Source organism: Heterocephalus glaber, unplaced genomic scaffold (assembly GCF_053883595.1).
Source record: "Heterocephalus glaber isolate CG9 unplaced genomic scaffold, H.glaber_assembly_v1.0 deba00001497, whole genome shotgun sequence".
NCBI classification, from domain to species: domain Eukaryota; kingdom Metazoa; phylum Chordata; class Mammalia; order Rodentia; family Bathyergidae; genus Heterocephalus; species Heterocephalus glaber.
The window spans coordinates 2,635,446-2,653,434 of NW_028258320.1; the positions used below are offsets into that span (position 1 = coordinate 2,635,446).

The 17,989-nt window shown below is 37.8% G+C and overlaps 1 protein-coding gene across 1 annotated transcript in view; it reads left to right on the forward strand.

Moving 5' to 3' along the window:
• Dnah8 (dynein axonemal heavy chain 8) overlaps positions 1 to 17,989 on the forward strand; it is a 262,037-nt gene that overhangs the window by 141,579 nt on the left and 102,469 nt on the right. Inside the window, exons 63-70 of the mRNA XM_087184476.1 lie at positions 562 to 715; positions 1,926 to 2,090; positions 3,207 to 3,433; positions 9,067 to 9,185; positions 11,453 to 11,556; positions 12,821 to 12,997; positions 14,738 to 14,905; positions 15,504 to 15,719. Of these exons, the coding sequence (XP_087040602.1) occupies positions 562 to 715; positions 1,926 to 2,090; positions 3,207 to 3,433; positions 9,067 to 9,185; positions 11,453 to 11,556; positions 12,821 to 12,997; positions 14,738 to 14,905; positions 15,504 to 15,719 (1,330 nt within the window). The remainder of the gene's footprint in view (positions 1 to 561; positions 716 to 1,925; positions 2,091 to 3,206; positions 3,434 to 9,066; positions 9,186 to 11,452; positions 11,557 to 12,820; positions 12,998 to 14,737; positions 14,906 to 15,503; positions 15,720 to 17,989) is intronic.

Here is a 17,989-nt window from a genome sequence, read left to right on the forward strand (position 1 = left end):
GTCCAGCAGGAAACATAGTTAACAGAGACCAGAATTTTCTCTTTTCATAATCTGTGACCACCTAAATATGTTTCTGTTATTTATACCGAATTGCATAATGCATATTTTTCCGTATCCTTTCTCTGTATCTAACCACTTAGTGAGCTGTGTAAATGACTACTCTATATATTTTATTTTATTTATAATTGTGATTTTTCTCACCAAACCAAACTCATCCAAATTTCAGATCAGATACTAGACCTGAATTCAGCTGGGCAGAAACTCTTGCTGAGAACGCAGGGGTTAAAAGCTCATTTTCCTACTCTCATTACTATTCATGGGTCACTTCTGGTAAATCCTCCTGTTTCTCACTTCTCGAAATAACGACAGCATATTTGAATGGTAACACTTCGTTCTGTAGCACCAATCCCTGTGTTTTCTGGAAGGCACTGTTACTTAATATCAGTTGTAACTGGTGCAGATTATACTGTAACTACCATGGGTTCTTACTGTGATTTGAGGGAAATTATGACTATATATATTTTTCTTTAATTGTAAATTTTCTATCACTTCCCTTTTCAGGTCTTACAATGTGAGTAACCTAATAGAGGACTTAAAATTCTTATACAAAGTTGCTGGTGCTGATGGAAAAGGCATTACCTTCATCTTTACTGACAATGAGATCAAAGATGAGGCATTTTTAGAATACCTTAATAATTTGCTATCTTCAGGAGAGGTAGGTCTCAGGAGCAGAGAGAAACCTCATATTGTAAAAATGTGAATTATATTTGTACAGCAAGGGCAGCAATTCTTCAGAAACAAGGCCTTTTAGCACTCATTCTTGATTTGAGAAATGGGATTTTGTAGATTTTTTTTGGTAGTTTTTGTGAAGTGAATGCTGTCCACTTCCAGATTTTACATATGGTTCCTTACTTGTCTCTTTAATCTTCAATTTTGTCCTACAAATTATTTTAGAAAAAGAAAAGTATCCATGCATCTGTTTACTAATCAGGAATATAGAAAGTTCCATTAGTTGTAAGTGGATGTTGGCATTGCTACTTCTGATACCAGTTGTATCAGCCCTTCTGTAACTACTCACTGTTTGGTACAGTACTTCATTAGAAGGGCTCATGGGACTCAGTAACACTCAGGGCTAAGATTTATTACTGCCACACTGTAAGGATACACAGCTGAAGCAGGAAAGAAAAACACACCGTGAGGAGTTTGGAGGAATCCTTGTGCACGCGTCCTTGGCCCTCTCCAAGGGGGCACACAGAATGTGCCCGCCCTCCAGTATGAAGCACGGGAATGTGTACATTGTGTTTCTGCTCAGGGAAGCCCGTTCAGGACTCAGAGACCAAGAGTTTCATTGGTCACGTAGTCACTCTCTGTCTAGCTATAAGTGCCAAAGTTCTAGACTCCCAGGAGACCTGGTGTTTATCTCTATCATAGTATCTGTGTCCAAGTCTAGGCACAGCGGAACAGCCTTACCCAGTCGTAATGGGGGGAGGCATTCCCAAAGCTAAGTCCCCGGATGCCAGCCAAGGGCCAGCGCTGCCAGCACACCCTGTTCAAGACTAGGCCTCCTGTGGTGACTCTGCCCTGCGAAGTTGTGATGCTGAGGCCAAATGGTTATGTATCTTGGAGCCTAAGTGGCGAAGACTGACTCATCACCACACATTTTAAGTAGTTGTTCAGAATGGTGGAGATGATTTTTCTAGTGATAACTAAGCACAGGGAAAAAAACATAATTTGCTCTTGATTGACTTGCTCAATGGAAAGTTGCATTCCATAATCCCTGGCTAGCCAGGATGTGAGAATGCAAAGGGAAAATATAAAACAAGATGACAGATAGGAGAGGAAAAAAAAAGAGGACCAGGCTTTGGCAGTGAATTGGCTTGGGGAACTCTTAAAATACAGAATCCTTTCTTGTCTGTTGCTCACAGATCTCCAGTTTGTTCGCTCGAGATGAGATGGATGAAATCACCCAGGGACTGACAGCAGTGATGAAGAGGGAACTGCCACGCCACCCTCCTACCTTCGATAATCTCTATGAGTACTTCATTTCTCGATCCAGAAAGAACTTGCATGTGGTTCTCTGCTTCTCTCCAGTGAGTCTTTATTTTTATCTGTGTAAGAGGAGTTAGTTACTTAAATGTTCTTAATATGTCCCTAATGTGCCTCTGTTGAGATATTTGCTCAGAAATTAGTGTTTATTTCATTGAATTAAAGTTAATACTTTCCTACCACCAGTGTCCATCTACCAAAATCTTATTACCAGTGTGAGAACTTAAAGTTATTCATATTATTAGGAATTACTGTAAGCCTACGAATTTTTCATTAATTATCAAAAGACATATAGGATTTGAATTGTAAGGAATTTGATGTTGTGATCTCACCCAGCTAACCTTCAATGTAGACATATCATGTAGAATATCCCTGAGGTAGGATTGAACATCTCTTGTGCACTGTCCTGTCCAGTACAGTAGGCATTAGCCACTTCTGATTATTTAAATTTTGATTAATTAAAAATACAGGAAAGTAATAAGTCACTTCCTCAGGCCCAGTAGCCCCATTTTTAGTGCTCAATTTCCATGTGTGGCTAGTGGCTACCATGCTGAAAATCACATATATAGAACATTTCTGTCATCATAGAGAGTTCTGGATACTTCTATCCGGCCCTAGGGCTCATCTAAGGGCAAGCTGCTTCCTTTTTAGATAATCTCATTGCCAGATCTCTTCTTTCTAATCAATTAAATTTTGTCTGCACCTTATACTCTGCTTCTGACTCCTCTTTGTAAAATGATTCTGATCCTTTCTCCACAGAAAGCTTTTCAGGTATTTGGAGAAAGTTTTTGCAGGCTCCCTAAACTGTTACCTTCTCAAAATAAATATCAGATCCTTCAGATCTTTGCACTTGTTCTAGTATCAGGCTTTCCACTGTCCTGGTCCTCTGTCTACAAAAGAAGTCTCACTTGTCAGTTTCCTTGGAGAAGATAGTTCTGACAGGTGAACCCTGCAGTGTAGACATAGTGCTAGGACAGGGAAATGTGAAAATATGTTACCTTCCTTTAAATGAACACTAAATTTCTATACTGTTACAGCCCAAGAAGTTTTTAAATTTGTAATGTCACACTATTGGCTCAGAATACATTCATTCCTCTCTCTCTCTAGCTGATGGACAATGCCTCTGGGTTTCTCATGCTTTTGGATTTTACTGTCAACAGGTTGGTGAGAAATTCCGTGCCCGATCTTTGAAATTTCCTGGCTTGATATCAGGCTGCACGATAGACTGGTTCAGTCGATGGCCGAAGGAGGCTCTGGTCGCTGTGGCCTCCCATTTCCTTTCGGAGTATAATATCGTCTGCTCTAGTGAAATTAAAAGACAAGTTGTAGAAACAATGGGCCTGTTTCATGACATGGTTTCAGAGAGCTGTGAAAATTATTTCCAAAGGTAAGTGATAGTACATAAGCTCGATAGCTGTTGGACCCCAAGTTCCCTCCAAAGAGGAATTAAGTGAGACATGCAGTAAAAGGCTCTTCTTACTGATTGAAAGTGAAGTCCCAGTTACATTTAGATTTTTCTTGCATTGATTTTCTAGTGATTATATATTGAAAACATGGCAAATAAAAGAGATTTAAAAATTAAGTAGCATCCACACTTAAATACCTCGTTACCCTCTGGGCCTCCAAGTAACAGATGCTTAATGAGTTGCTCTGTTTCATTTGCTTAATTTTGTTTTGAAAATGTCTTAACTAATTCATTATAAACTGTTTAAAATTAGTTTCTTATTCTGATGCATTATTTATTCTGATTAAAGCAGTACATTGTTTTTAAGTTTCTTTATTGCCTTATGTTAAGGGAACATTTAGGTTTCGTATTGGCTTGACTTAGTCTTACCAATTCTTTTATGCCAAGAAATTGTGAAGCAGAATCTTAATTGACTGCAGAAAAACCATTCACTAAGAGCAGAGATGGTGTGTTTGTTATGTGAAAGCTGGTGTCAACAGTTCAGAAATACAGATTTTCTTTTTTTGCCCCTAGAGCGTGAGAGTTGTTTTTTTTTTTTTCCCATTAAGTCTATTGGTCCATTTTAGGTATACAATACAGTTACATTCATCATTGGGATCTTGTACCTTTACATGATATATCTTGGTTCTTATTTTTTTCCCCATTCCCCTGCCCTCCCTTCACCCCCTCCACCCTTCCCTATTTACAAAGACTTTATTTCCATTTTTTTTCCTTTTCTCATATTTATTCTTTTCCCTTCTTTCCTTTCCCCTACCCCTCCCACTTCCCCCACTCCTTTAGACCTTTTCTTCCTGTCACACAAGATAAATTATACATTTTTAAAAAATTGCAATATCAAGATTTAGAGGACATTACCTCAGATTTTACAGAATTTAAAAGGATATAGAAAGCATATTACAAAAATCTTTTTTGAAATAAATTTGACAACTTTTATGAAGTACCTTGGAAGACAAATTAATGAAACTGACTCTGGAAGAAATATAAAATTTGAATAGCACCTATTAAAGAAAGTATATTCCTAGCTTGAAAACCTACCTATATGACAACAACAGACTCATATGCATTTAAACTGATAAATTATATCAAACATTTAAAGCAGAAAAAAGAAGGAACACTTCTCCCCTAATTTTAGGAAATCAACATTATGCTAATACTAAAACTGGATAAAGATAATAGAAAAGTATGAATATAAATAAAAGTTGTTCAACAACACAAACTATTAGAAGTCAGATCTGGCAGTATGTAGTAAGTGGTTTTATTATAGGGATGGCAGTGTTGGCTCAGCATTGGAAGATCCACCCCCATAAGTCATCATTTTAACAAAGGAAAGGAAAAAGCCATATGATCCTATCAGTAGTTGCAGAAAAAGTATTGGACTAAATTCTACAGCTGTTTATGGTAAAAGCTATCAGGAGACTAGAAGTAGAACAGAACCTTCTCAACAGATAAAAGACATGACCCCCATACTTCCAGCAAAAACACCTATATGAATGGAAAATATACAATCCTTTCTCCCTAAGGTGGAGAACAAGGGCAGATATGCCTACTCTTCAGCTGTCCATTAAACTTTGAAACATAGGCCCAAACCAAAATAGTCTGGCAATAAAAATAAAAAAATAGCATAGGATTGGCAAGGTAGAAGTAAAATCTTTATATATGTAGATGAAATGATCATCTACAGAGAAAATACTAAGAAATCTCCAGGAGCCCCTAGAACTTGTATTTGAATTTAGCAGGATTAGAAAACACAAGGCATATATAAAAATTCAGATCTATGTACACTTGCTATAAATGAAGAATTGGATATTGAAATTTAAAAGTTATGTAGGAGTAGAAAGGACCCAGAAAAGTAAAAAGAAAAAAAAAATAACAGTGTTGGAAGACATTTATTACCCAATTTTAAGACTTCTTCTAAAGCTACAGTAATCAAGGCAATGTTGGCATAAAGAAAGACATATAGATCAAGGGAATAAAACAGAGAATCTAGAAATAGAACCACACATATATGGTCCACTGATTTTGGAAAGATTATTTAACATTAACATTTTATAGAATATAAATTCAACTCGGGAGCAGAGGAAAAGATAATGTTTTCAACAAATGGTACTAAAACACCTGGTATCCATATGTAAAAGATTAACCTCAACCCTTTATTTCCATATGTAAAAATATCTTGAAAGGATCTATGATCCTAAACATGAAAGATTAAAACTATAAAACTTTAAGAAGAAATTATAAGGGGAAATGTTCATGAATTTAGGATAGGCAAGAATTTCCTAGGATACAAAAACATGATATATAAAAGAAAAAAATTGATAAATGAGATTCCATCAAAATTTAGAACTTTAAAAGACATCATTAAGAAAATGAAAAGTAGTCCTTAACCAGAACATATTTATAATAAATATAACCTATGACTAGAATATATAAAGAACTCTTTATATATTAATAAACAACCCAATTAAAAAGTAGATACAAGAAGATGATAAATAGCCAGTACAGCACAAGGAAAGGTGTGCAACTCTAGAATCAGAAAAATACTAATCAGTACAATAAGAAGATAGTATTATACACTCATTAGGGAGATTAAGTTAAAGGTTTTAATAGAACAAATATCAGCTTAGGTGTGAACCAGTTAGAACTTTCTAATACTGCTAATGTGAATGTATAATGATAAAGCCATTTTGGAAAACAATATAGAAATTTCTTGTATTAGAACCAATAGTCTCTTAAGTTTTTACTTAAGAGAAATGAAAACACATGTTCAGAATAGATTTGTACCTACAGGTTGACTGTCCCTTATCTGAAATTCTTGGGGACCAGAAGTGTTTCAGATTTTGAAATCCATTTGATCTGCAAAAAGGATAGCTACTCCTGCTTTTTTTCAGGTTCTTGTCACATGGAGTATTGTTTTCTACCCTTTAACTTTCAGTCTATGAATTTCTTTTAAAATTAAGCATGTTTCTTGCATGCAGCATATTGTTGGATCTTGCTTCTTGACCCATTCTGCCAGTCTGTGTCTTTTGATTGGTGAGTTGAGACCATTAACACTAATAGTTATAACTGATACGTATTGACTTATCATTGTCATGACTTTTCTTTTTGTTGGATTCTCCCCCTTTGCATTTAATTTCTTGTCATGTCCAATGGATTCATTCTGCTGGGCTTCCTGGGGTTGTGGTCCTCATTGTCTTTTCCTAGGATATTGTCTAAAATTTTTTGGAGTGCTGGTTTGGCATTCATGAAGTTCCTAAGGTTCCCTTTGTCATGAAAGTATCTTATTTCTCCATCAATTTTGAAAGATAATTTTGCACGGCACATCAGTCTGGGTTGGAGGCTGTTTTCCTTTAAGGCTTGGAATACGTCACTCCGAGTTCTTCTTGCCTTCAGGGTTTGTGTTGAGAAGTCTGCTGTGATTCTGATGGGCTTTCCTTTGTAGGTGATTTGTTTCTTTTCTCTAACTGCTTGTAGAATTTTGTTCTTCTGTTGGATATCTGGAATCTTAACTATTATATGCCTGTGTGTAGATTTTTTTTTATCATGGCTAGTTGGAGTCCTATGCCTCCTTTATCTGCATGTTAAGTTCTTTTCCCCTGCTTGGGAAGTTTTCTGCCATCATTTCTATAAACAGTTTTTTTTTTTTTAAAGTCGTCTGCACTCTCTCCTGTTTCTTCATTGACTCTGATCAGTCTTATGTTATTCTTCTTTGCATCATTTAGCAGCTGCTGGACTGCTTTCTCATGGTCCCTTACTATTTAAAAAAATTTTTTCTTTTCCTGTTCACTAATTGCAATCTTATCTTCTATATCTGAAATTCTGTCCTCAAATGGGGTCACTCTGCTGTGTAAATGGAGTTTTTAATCTCTTAGAAATCTGTTTGGATCTGTTTTATGGATACCATTTGTTTCCTATGTTGGGATTCCATCATATTCCTCAGCTCCTCTATTTTTTTCTATCTGTGTCTGGTGTAGACTTATTAATCATGTCTTGCACTGTGGGTACAATCTCTGCTGTTATTTGAGAAATTATTTCTGATTTTATTTTTTCCAGATCCTCTTTTGTTGCCAGTTTAGGGAGTCCAGGTGGTTGAGTATCAGATTGTTCCATCTTGTTTCCCTTTTGGGGTTGCCTTAGGTGATCTGGAAGTCTGGTTTTGAGGCTTGTTTATGTGTCTTCTCATTTCAGCTGATGCAGCCTGTTGTGCCTTGTTGAGGCAACTTTTTTTTTTTTGGTATATCCTTTTATTGGTACATTTTAGGTGTACAATATAATGACATTCATTATGGAGATATGCACCTTTACATACTCTCCTGGTTCTTATTTTTTCCCCCTTCCCCTGCCCTCCGTTCAACCCCTCCATCCCTCCCTATTTACAAAGACTTTGATTCCATTTTTTCATTTTCTCATATTAATTCCATTCTCTTCTTTCTTTTCCCCTACCCCTCCTATTTCTCCCTCTCCTTTGCCCCCTTTCTTCCTATTTCACATTATCTATTATACCTTTTAGTTCTTATTTACACTTTCAGTTTCTCACACTAGAGAAACTATTTGGTATTTACACATGTGTGTCCTATTTATTTCACTTAAGAGTATCATTGAGGCAACTTTTTGCTCACCCAGTGGGCTTCAATTCTCAGCAAGCCACAGAGCTGCCATTTCTCTGCTGCTCACCAGTACACTAATTCCTGGGTGCAGAAAGGTGGCCTTCTGGATCCCTGAGCTGACCTGTTGTCTGGGCAGGCTTCTGGCTGAGGCCTGTGCACACTTGGGATGATATCTAGGTGTACCATTGGCTAGGGCCCTCATATTGCTGGTGTCTGGGAGGGGCTTTGGCTGTGGGCTGTGCACCCCAGTTCCTGTTGTGTGAGCAAGCTTCTGGCGAGAGTCCTATGCACTTACTGATGGTATTGGGGCAAACCTCTGGCTGTTGCTTGTGTGCCTGTGCTACTCTTTTCCAGGCAGGTCCTTGGCTTGGGCCGGTGTGACCCAGCCTCTGGGGTTGGGGCGGAGCCCTGGCTGGGATTACTTGCAGCTGGGCTGCTCTGGTCCACACTGCTGCTCCCCCAACTGAGATGGTCTGGTGTGCCTTTATTGCAGAGATTTTCTTCACTTTTCTGATGGGCTTTAATTTTCATCAAGGGGCCTCAGAGAGGCCCTCTTTCTGTTGTTCACTTCTACTCTATCTTCTCAAGCTCAGAACAATGTCGTTTATGATCCCTGCAACTCTACAGTGTGGATCTAGGTAATGGCTCAGCACAGCCAGGGTGGGGGACGAGTGTGTGCTGGCTCCGCTGAAGCTCACCTCCTTGGTGCTCTGGGGCAGTGGTATGGCAGCCCGAGAGGCTCACCTTGGTGCTCTGGGGCAGTGGTATGGCGGCCTGAGAGGCTCACCTCCTTGGCCCTCTGGGGCGGTGAGAGTTGTTATGTAAGACTGACAGATGTGAATAAAGGTGGGCTGGCACAGACACTGATTTCACGGTGAGAATAGTCTGCCAACACTGTATGTGAACACCCCAAAATCACAGAGGTGATCATTGTTTTGTTTCTACTTTCAGATACCGCCGAAGAGCACACGTGACTCCCAAATCTTACCTCTCGTTTATAAATGGTTACAAAAACATTTATACTGAAAAGGTGAAATACATTAATGAACAAGCTGAACGTATGAATATTGGTAAGAGGAATGGAATCATGTCTTTTTCAGGGTTTTCTTGATAGTAATCTCAACATTCTGTTGGGTGGATATTATTATGCTTGGAAACAAGATGCTTGATTGTGAGTAGTAGATCATTTTAAGAGATGAGTTGAAAGGTCTTTTGTGCTGTCAAGGAACTCTGGGCAGGAAAAAATGCAAGCATTGTCTTCTAGAACCCTTGCACTCAGCTCTCTTAATTCCAGGTCCTCTATGGTGGCCATGAATCTTTGTAGTCCCTGAGCCATTGCTTGGAGATGGGGGAAAGGCAACTCTTCAGAACTAATTGCAACTGCCTTGATTTGTAAACTTTGCCACGTTAGTGCCTTCTAAATTTCTACCAAAGAAAAAGGCAAAACAGAAAAAAAACAATGGGTTGTTGACTGAAGCAATGGTTTTCTGTAGTGTAAGTAGGAAACATGTATTGGAACAGAGCATGTGTCCAGAAATCATGGGGGCCATATGATCCAAAGCATTTATTTCCTTTCCCCTAAACATAACTTGTTCACATAGTGATCCAGGGGAGAGAAACCTTTTCCTGTGGCTTTTCTCATGACTCCACTTCTGAAAAATTACAGTGAATGTTTAAATTTTTAAAAATGTAATATAGTAAACGACACATTGCCATGAATCCTCAAAATACTCCCTCTTATTTCAAACACACTTATCCCAATGCTCTTGCCACTTTCTGAAGCATCTCTGGAAGTCCTCTTTCCTGTCATCACTTGCATTGTCATGGCTGCCTCCATATCCTGAATCCATTCAAAATATTTGCCTTTAATAGTCATTTTGACTTTGGAGAAGAGCTAGAGTTGCATGATGCCGGATCCGGTGAATAAGGTGGATTGGGGACACACTAATGTTTTTACAATCTTTTCTTTCTGTTGTATGGCACTTGGCAGCTGTATTCATTGTATTTGTTTTTTAATCACACCTTACAAAGACACTTATGGACACTTAGGGCTGCTTCAGAAAGTGGCAACAGCACGATATGAGTGTTGGAAGTGAGTGGGAGTATTTTGAGGAGGATTAATAGCGATGTCTTTTATTGTAATACATCTTTCAAAATTTAAACGTTTATCATATATCTTAATCACTCCTTGTATATGATGCTGTAGTATCAGTGGTGTGCAGTAGCTTATTTGTATTAGTTTATTGGGCATATTTTAGGAATTTTACCATCTGGTTCTTAAGCATAGCCTTTATGAAAAACTAAATAATAGCTGAGCATGGTGGTACACTCCTGTAATTCCAGAACCCTAGGAAGCTGAGGCAGGAGCATCTCAAGCTCAAGTACAGCCTGGGCAAGCAACCTAGTGACTTAACAAGATCCTTTCTCGAAATAAATAAAGGTCTGGGGGTGTCACTCAATGCAAAAGCCCCCCCCATGCACATGCACACACACAAAATCATATGCACTTATAATTAAATAACTTACATTAAAATGAAGGCAATAGATAGTTATCATTGCTTATTTATTTTAATTTGATTTTATTGTTATTAATGTTCTTGGGAAATTTATTTCTATTCTCTGTACAGTGGAAACATGATATAATTCTGTGCTACTGAGACTCTGTCAGCCATGGTGGAAAACATTAAGTGACTGCTTCCCCTCCCCAGAGACCCCCAGATATAAACATCGACCTGCATACCACTGTCTAGAACCCAGCTGCAATATGAGAAATTCAGTTACTCAGTTATTTCACTGCATTACTGAAGATCAGTCAGTTGCACAAGGTCTAGCGATTGTTGTCATTTTTATAGCAAAGAAAACCACAAAAATATTAACAGTTTTTCTATCTCATTTGCCAACTCAACTGCAGGGTGATGCAAAGGCAAAAAAAAAAAAAAAAAAAAAGATTGCCACAAAGTGTTTACAAAGCCAAGGAGAATCTAAGTTTGCCAAATACATTTTCTGGCCAAACAAATTGTATTCGGCATGACCCAGTGGCCTTCCCTTAAATGTATCTAAATTATATTCTCCCTCATTTTACTTTTAAAAAATTGTGATGTTGAAGATTAAATAGGTGATGTTCTCCTATCAAAGCTATTTTCTTACTCCCTGTTGAATGCTCAGAAATATGGCCAGTATTGTTTTCCCAAGATATGTATGTTTTCAAGGCTTTTGTCCATAATTATCTTTTGTTTGTTGTATTACATATATACTAACTTATAATTAGTAAATATTGATGAAGGGATATACAATATATTTATATTGAGCAAGAGTGTGTATGTGTGCATTTGTAAAGGTCTTGATAAGCTTATGGAGGCAAGTGAATCCATTGCTAAACTCTCTCAAGATCTTGCGATAAAGGAGAAGGAACTGGCTGTAGCTTCTGTAAAAGCAGACAAAGTAAGTTTGCACTTATTCTATCACTGTTGAGGAGGAATAGTTTTCCATATTTAAAAAAACAATATTTTAAAATGTTATTAGAATGAGGACTGCTGGGCACAGTGGTGTACACTTACAATCCCCGCTACTCAGGAGGCTGAGGCAGAAGGATTGCAAGTTTCCAGGCCAGCCTAGACAACTTAGTGGAGATGTTTTCTCAAAATAAAAAGCAAAACTGGGCATGGTGCACACCTGTAAATCCAGCACTCTGGGAGATCAAGGCAAGAGGATCACAAGTTCAACTGCAGCCTGGGAAATTTAGTGATGTAGTGAGATCTTGTCTTAAAATAAAAAATAATACGGGCTGGGGACATAGCTCAGTGCATATGTGCTGGGTTCCATCCCCAGCACTGGGGTAAAAAAATAAGAATGCATAACCTATAGATTAGACCTGATAAGTAGTATTCACAGAGATTTTTGTTTAACCTATACCAAGACATATCTAAACTGTTATCAGTTCTACCTGCTCAAAAACTATTCTTCTCTTGTTCTCTCTGATCTGTTTATAGAACCTCTGCTTGACTATGAGTCCCTCTTAAAGTCCTTCATGATTTAGGTTCCTAGGATGGCTCAAGTCTCAAGTTTGTGTTGAGGAGGGAAAAGGATAAGAGAAAGAGTTTATGTAGTTGGGGGGGAAAAGTACTCTCCTTCATAAGTGATAGGGATGTATGTGTGTTGTTCCTTTGTCCACCACCACTTTCAGTCTGCTTTTGACATCCACTGAGAGAAACCTAAGTTTTGACCCTTAGCCAGTTATGGAAATGAGTGCCATATAGGGGAAGCATAGTCTGAGCATATAGGAAGCACTCAATAAACATTAGCTATTTTTATTATTATCATATTAGACTTAATGTGGTTTCTGACCTTATTCTACTTCCTTGAACTGTCTCAATTTTTAGTTCATAGAGTAAAATGCCATTTTGCTCTTTATTTATAATGCAATTTAAAATTTACATTTATATATTTTATGTATAAATTTTAAAAATTAAATATGTGTTTTTTATATATCCTAAGCCTAAGGAAAGCTTAAAGGTAGAAGACTGCAAGGAACCAGCCAAAGGAATTAGTTTAATAAACCTTAAAATACAGATGGCTTAGATGGGGAATAAACTTGCTCTTATTCATATTTTGTACTATATTGAGTAAATGTTCTCTTACTGCATAAGTCTATAAATTTTACTTGAAAGTTTTCTATTTGCTTTCATGTGTTTCTTTAACTTAACAGGTATTAGCTGAAGTCACAGTAAGCACTCAGGCTTCAGCCAAAGTAAAAAATGAAGAGCAGGAGGTAAAAGACAAAGCCCAAAAAATTGTGGATGAAATTGATAGTGAGAAAGTAAAAGCTGAGACCAAACTTGAGGCTGCTAAACCTGCCCTGGAAGAAGCAGAAGCTGCCCTGAATGTGAGCAGTGTGTTGCTATCCTTCCCAACACAATTCCTAGCAGATACCTTGTTTCATTGCATGAAATCAATTGTGGAATTTCATAATCAAAAACTGAATTGAATTCTTAACCTTCTTGAGATCTGCAGACAAATGTTTCTATTGAGACCTTTTTCTAAGTTTTTAGAGTCCTCACTTCTTATAACCTATTATTTTTATTCCATAACTCAACCTTCCCTGGGAGTTGAGAAATAATACCGGTGAAGAATGTACTAAATTGTAGCATGAAGGATCCAGATTACATAGGGAGCATTCTTGGTTTCTCCAGTATCCCCCCCAGATGGTGTCCTTTCCCTTTTTAAAGTCCTCTTGTGGTTCCCACTGCTCCTAGGAAAATTCCCAATCTGGGCACCCACAGGTGTGAGGCAAGTGTGGGACACTGCCTTGGAGGCAGGCCAGTATGCATTTGCTGCTTATGACCACCACTTCTTAGATATACGATCTGGAGAAAGTTTAGTTAACTTTCTTGGGTCTCCAAAAGGATTGTAATTCCTCATTGATGCTTGAAGGATCCAGGTAAGCATTAAAAGTAAAATTTTAAAAATAGATATATGTAATTTGTGGGGCCCATAGAAAGTGTACAATAAATGCTACTGCTTCTGTTGATGTGATAACCTAGACTTTGTCTACCTCTTGAACTTTAACTCTTTGTCATTCTGTTCTATAGCCACATTATGTTTCAGCCATCAGAAACATCTGTAGGATTCTGGAAGAATCATGATCGGTTATCTTTTAATGTGCTTCCTCTGTGCCAGGAATGCTTTTCCTAACCTTCATTGCCTAATAAAAGTCATTCTCCAAATCTGGGCTCAAACCTCATTGCTTCTAGAAAGTTTTCAGTTCTTCTCCTGGACTTTCCTTTGTTTTCCTATCACCCTATGCTTCTGTCATGGCAGAAATCCTATTTTAGGGTAATTGTATTTTCTTTGCCTTCCTTGGGAGATTATGAAGCCAAGGTTATTTTTGTTTGTTTGTTTTCTGTTATATGGGAGAATGTTTATAGTTGTTAAATTAATGAATAAATCTATGATGATTATTTAATAAAATTTTCAAAATGGTCAGGACATATTCTCTACCCCTTCTCATTCCTTTTATGTATCCTAAAATAATATACAAAAAAGAGAGAGAAATTACTGAACCAAATGAGTCTAAAGACATTTTATAAACTATATTGCCTCCCAGTCTTAATCTAAAGCCAGCTCACAGATAGAAACTTTGAAAAATATTTTTATGAGCCATATGTTATGCTTCTCCTGTATCCTTCTAATTCTTTCCCCTTCCATACATGTGGCAGCCCTCAAAATGAAGACCGAAGGTGAGGTTTCTGATGTTCAGGACTTTGTCTCTTCTCTTAATATCCAGATAATATAGACTCTGTATTTTGAAGGTACAAGTTATTTAAATATTACATACCAGTGGGACTTGTTAGCAGAGGTCTAGCGTGGTGGGCAATCAATGGTAGTGATATTTTAAATTACTTAGTTGAGGGCAATAGGAGATAAAGGAATAAAAACAAATCCTAAAGTACAATGAAAGAATCACTATGTAAAAATCTTAGAATTCAAACCCTGAGATAATGTTAGAAATTGGGGAAAGCATGTTTTACAGTAGTCTGCCTTAATTATTGAAAAGTATTGGACTTCCATATGACTATTAATAGTACTTAACGAAAAATATATTGATTCCTAATTTCAAACACAGACCATCAAACCAAATGATATCGCCACAGTCAGGAAGCTTGCAAAACCACCACATCTTATTATGAGAATCATGGACTGCGTGCTGTTACTATTTCAAAAGAAAATTGACCCTGTTACGATGGATCCAGAGAAACCTTGCTGCAAGCCATCATGGGGAGAGTCCTTAAAGGTAAATAAAGTCTGCCTTGGTAAATCCTATGAGGTATATCAGGTGTCCCAGCCCAGGACACTTGATACAGACCAGACAAAATGGAAGACAATAATAAATCATTGCATATTGTAGACTCTGTTTATCTTTCACTGTACCATCCAGAATGTAAGAAGGGATAGATTTTTTCAAGCTGAATACCGTCTTTTTATGAAATCATTCCAGACCAGTGTCTAGTACTGGCACAGCTTGATGTCAATTCAACCCAGTCTCCAAAGGAGGCCCATATGGTTGGTAGTTTGGACATATTCACCAAATGGGAACTTACAGTTTTTCTTCTTTATTTTTTCACTAGAGAAACCAGGAGACAGTTTGCAGTTTACAGATTTGGATTAACTATTGCAAATAATCTTTTTTTTTTTTTGGCAGACCTGGGGATCAAACTCAAGACCTTGCGCTTGCCAGGCAGGCACATTGCAAATAGTCTTGATTGATAATTCAGAACAAATCAACTATTGCTTCTTTGGAAAAAAAAAATCCAAATTAGAAGCACATGCTACCTCAGGAAGGAAGTATTTCTTTTCTCCCAGGCCTTACAGGTCATGATACTATTTTTCAGTTGATGAGCGCAACAGGATTCCTGTGGAGCCTTCAGCAGTTCCCCAAGGACACAATAAATGAAGAGACAGTTGAGTTACTACAACCATATTTTAATATGGATGACTACAATTTTGAAAGTGCCAAGAAAGTCTGTGGGAATGTGGCTGGTCTGCTGTCTTGGACACTTGCTATGGCAACATTTTATGGCATCAACAGAGAGGTTTTGCCTCTAAAGGTAAGTTTCCCTCCTTCTCCCAGTGAATCAATGTTTAATAAAGGCAATCAGCAGTATTACTGCTTTTAGCAGACAAAGCACAATTTAGACCAATACAAGTAGATGTCCTTGTAACCAAAATTTTTCTCTTATGCCCTCACAAAGTTTCTGTCCTTTTTATATCTGTTACATGGTTTTTTTGGTAATTAGATAAGTAACCAAAACCAACTTGTTAAATAGAAAGTGAATTTATCGGGAACAATAATCAAGACAAAGAAAACTTTCCATTTCCTTAAAGTTTGGAGTTTGGAGACTCAGTTCAATGACTATATTCCCAATAAAACTTACGAAAATTAGGATTAACACCTAGACACATCTTAATTTCAGACACATAAAAAAGACCTAATATATGCAATCTAAGAGGCAAGTGAGCGAACAGAATTTAAAAGGCAGCTTACAAAAGAAATCAGGATATTTTTGACTTTCCACAACCCTAAACACTAGAAGATAATGGAAAAACATAAGCAGAATGTTGAGGAGGAGATTCCTGTGGTCCAAGAAATCATTAAAAGCAATGCTCTTCAATGTGTGTGGGAGCAAACAGACATTCTTAAGGATGTAACTGAGTATTAGTTGGTGCATACACGCATGCGTGCAATGCACACACACACTTCACACCCAGCCAAGCTGTCCTTCATGTCTGAGAGAACAGGAAGATACTCTTAGGAATGCAAAGATTCATAAAATGTACCACATAGATGCACACTATTCCCAGAGTTCACTATTCAACCCCTCCATAAAGCTAAAAGAGTTGTAAGTGGTTGCACTGGCGAATGGGTGGGTGGGCAGGCAGTTACTGTTTTCCTAATCCACCTTAGAGAAGTGGCTGTCTCTTTAAACTCTACATGGGTAACTTTGAGGAAAATAGAAAATAAATTACATATAAAAAAGTTTTAACAAAGGGAAATTGCAGGAAAATACAGCGAATGTACCCCCACAAAAAGATAGCAAGGGGGAAATGCTACTGCGGTATAAATATGTAATTCTTGTTGAACTGTAAGAAAAAAAGCACGTGAGAGCAGTTATCTTTTATGTATAAAAATTATGATCCTTGTTGAGCATGGTGATGCACTCCTGTAATCCCAGCACTTGAAAGGCTGAGGCAGGAGGATCGCAGTGAGTTTGAGGCCAGTCTGGGCTACATAGTGAGACCCTGTCTCAAAAAAAAAAATTGTGATCCTCAGTAGAGACTTAATTATAATAATGCTTTTTGAGGGCCGGGATTTAGCTCAATGGCACTGCAACTGCCTCGCAAAGCATAAGGTCCCGAGTTTGATCCCTGGTACAAAAACATAGTAATAATAATGCTTTTTGATATGAAATAGTATTACATTATGTAAAACATAAGCCTATCAAAGACTTCTGCAGAAGGCTCAGATTTCCTGCTCAGTGCTATGGAGCAAGGCGAGAGGAAAAACTTAAAGACAGAGTTAAAGAGAGAAATGAGGAGCCAGGATGGCCAATGCTGAGCAACAAAGGCCCTGGCCAGCCAAAACTGTTGATATTTGTTGATATTTGTTGGTGACATCATAGTTGATATTTATTGGTGACATCATAGTTAGGTCAAAGTAAAGGGGCTACATGTAGTTGGTAGGGATAGTTGTTGATCAGGCAAGGGTTGTAAAGGAAGAGACAAAGCATTCTTGAATTAGGAACAGAACAGACAAAATATAGGTTGTGCTTAGCAAGTAACCTTGCCCTTCTAGTTAAGAAGGTTATAATTTGGGGAATGGAATTTGGATACGAGTCAGTCTGACCTCGGCTGTGTGTTACATTAAGCCCCATAGCTTCACAGGCCATTTCTCTGGTGTCTACCATGGCCATTGGCAGGGGGCTGATATTGGCCCATGCACCATCTGCAATGCCCCTATGAGTCACATAAGCTTTGGTCAAACTCACTTCTTAAAACATGTCAATTGCGGGATTAACTGTTTACAGCCTGCACTGCTCACAGCCTGCTTTGGGCATAATCAATGGGGCGGTCCCCCACATAATCCATTAGTATCTTAAGTGATATTTAACAAAAAGAATAACATGACTTCAGATTTTGGCACACACTGCCAGTCTGCAACAGATCTGCCTGGCACAGGGCTGACTTTACAGCTGTAGGGTCTGCGTTTGGTTTAATGTTCAATTGTTGCCCTCTTGAAATTCTTAATAATCTTTTAACAAGGGTCCCTGAATTTTCATTGTGCATTGGGCCCTGCAAATTATGGGACAAATCCTGAATG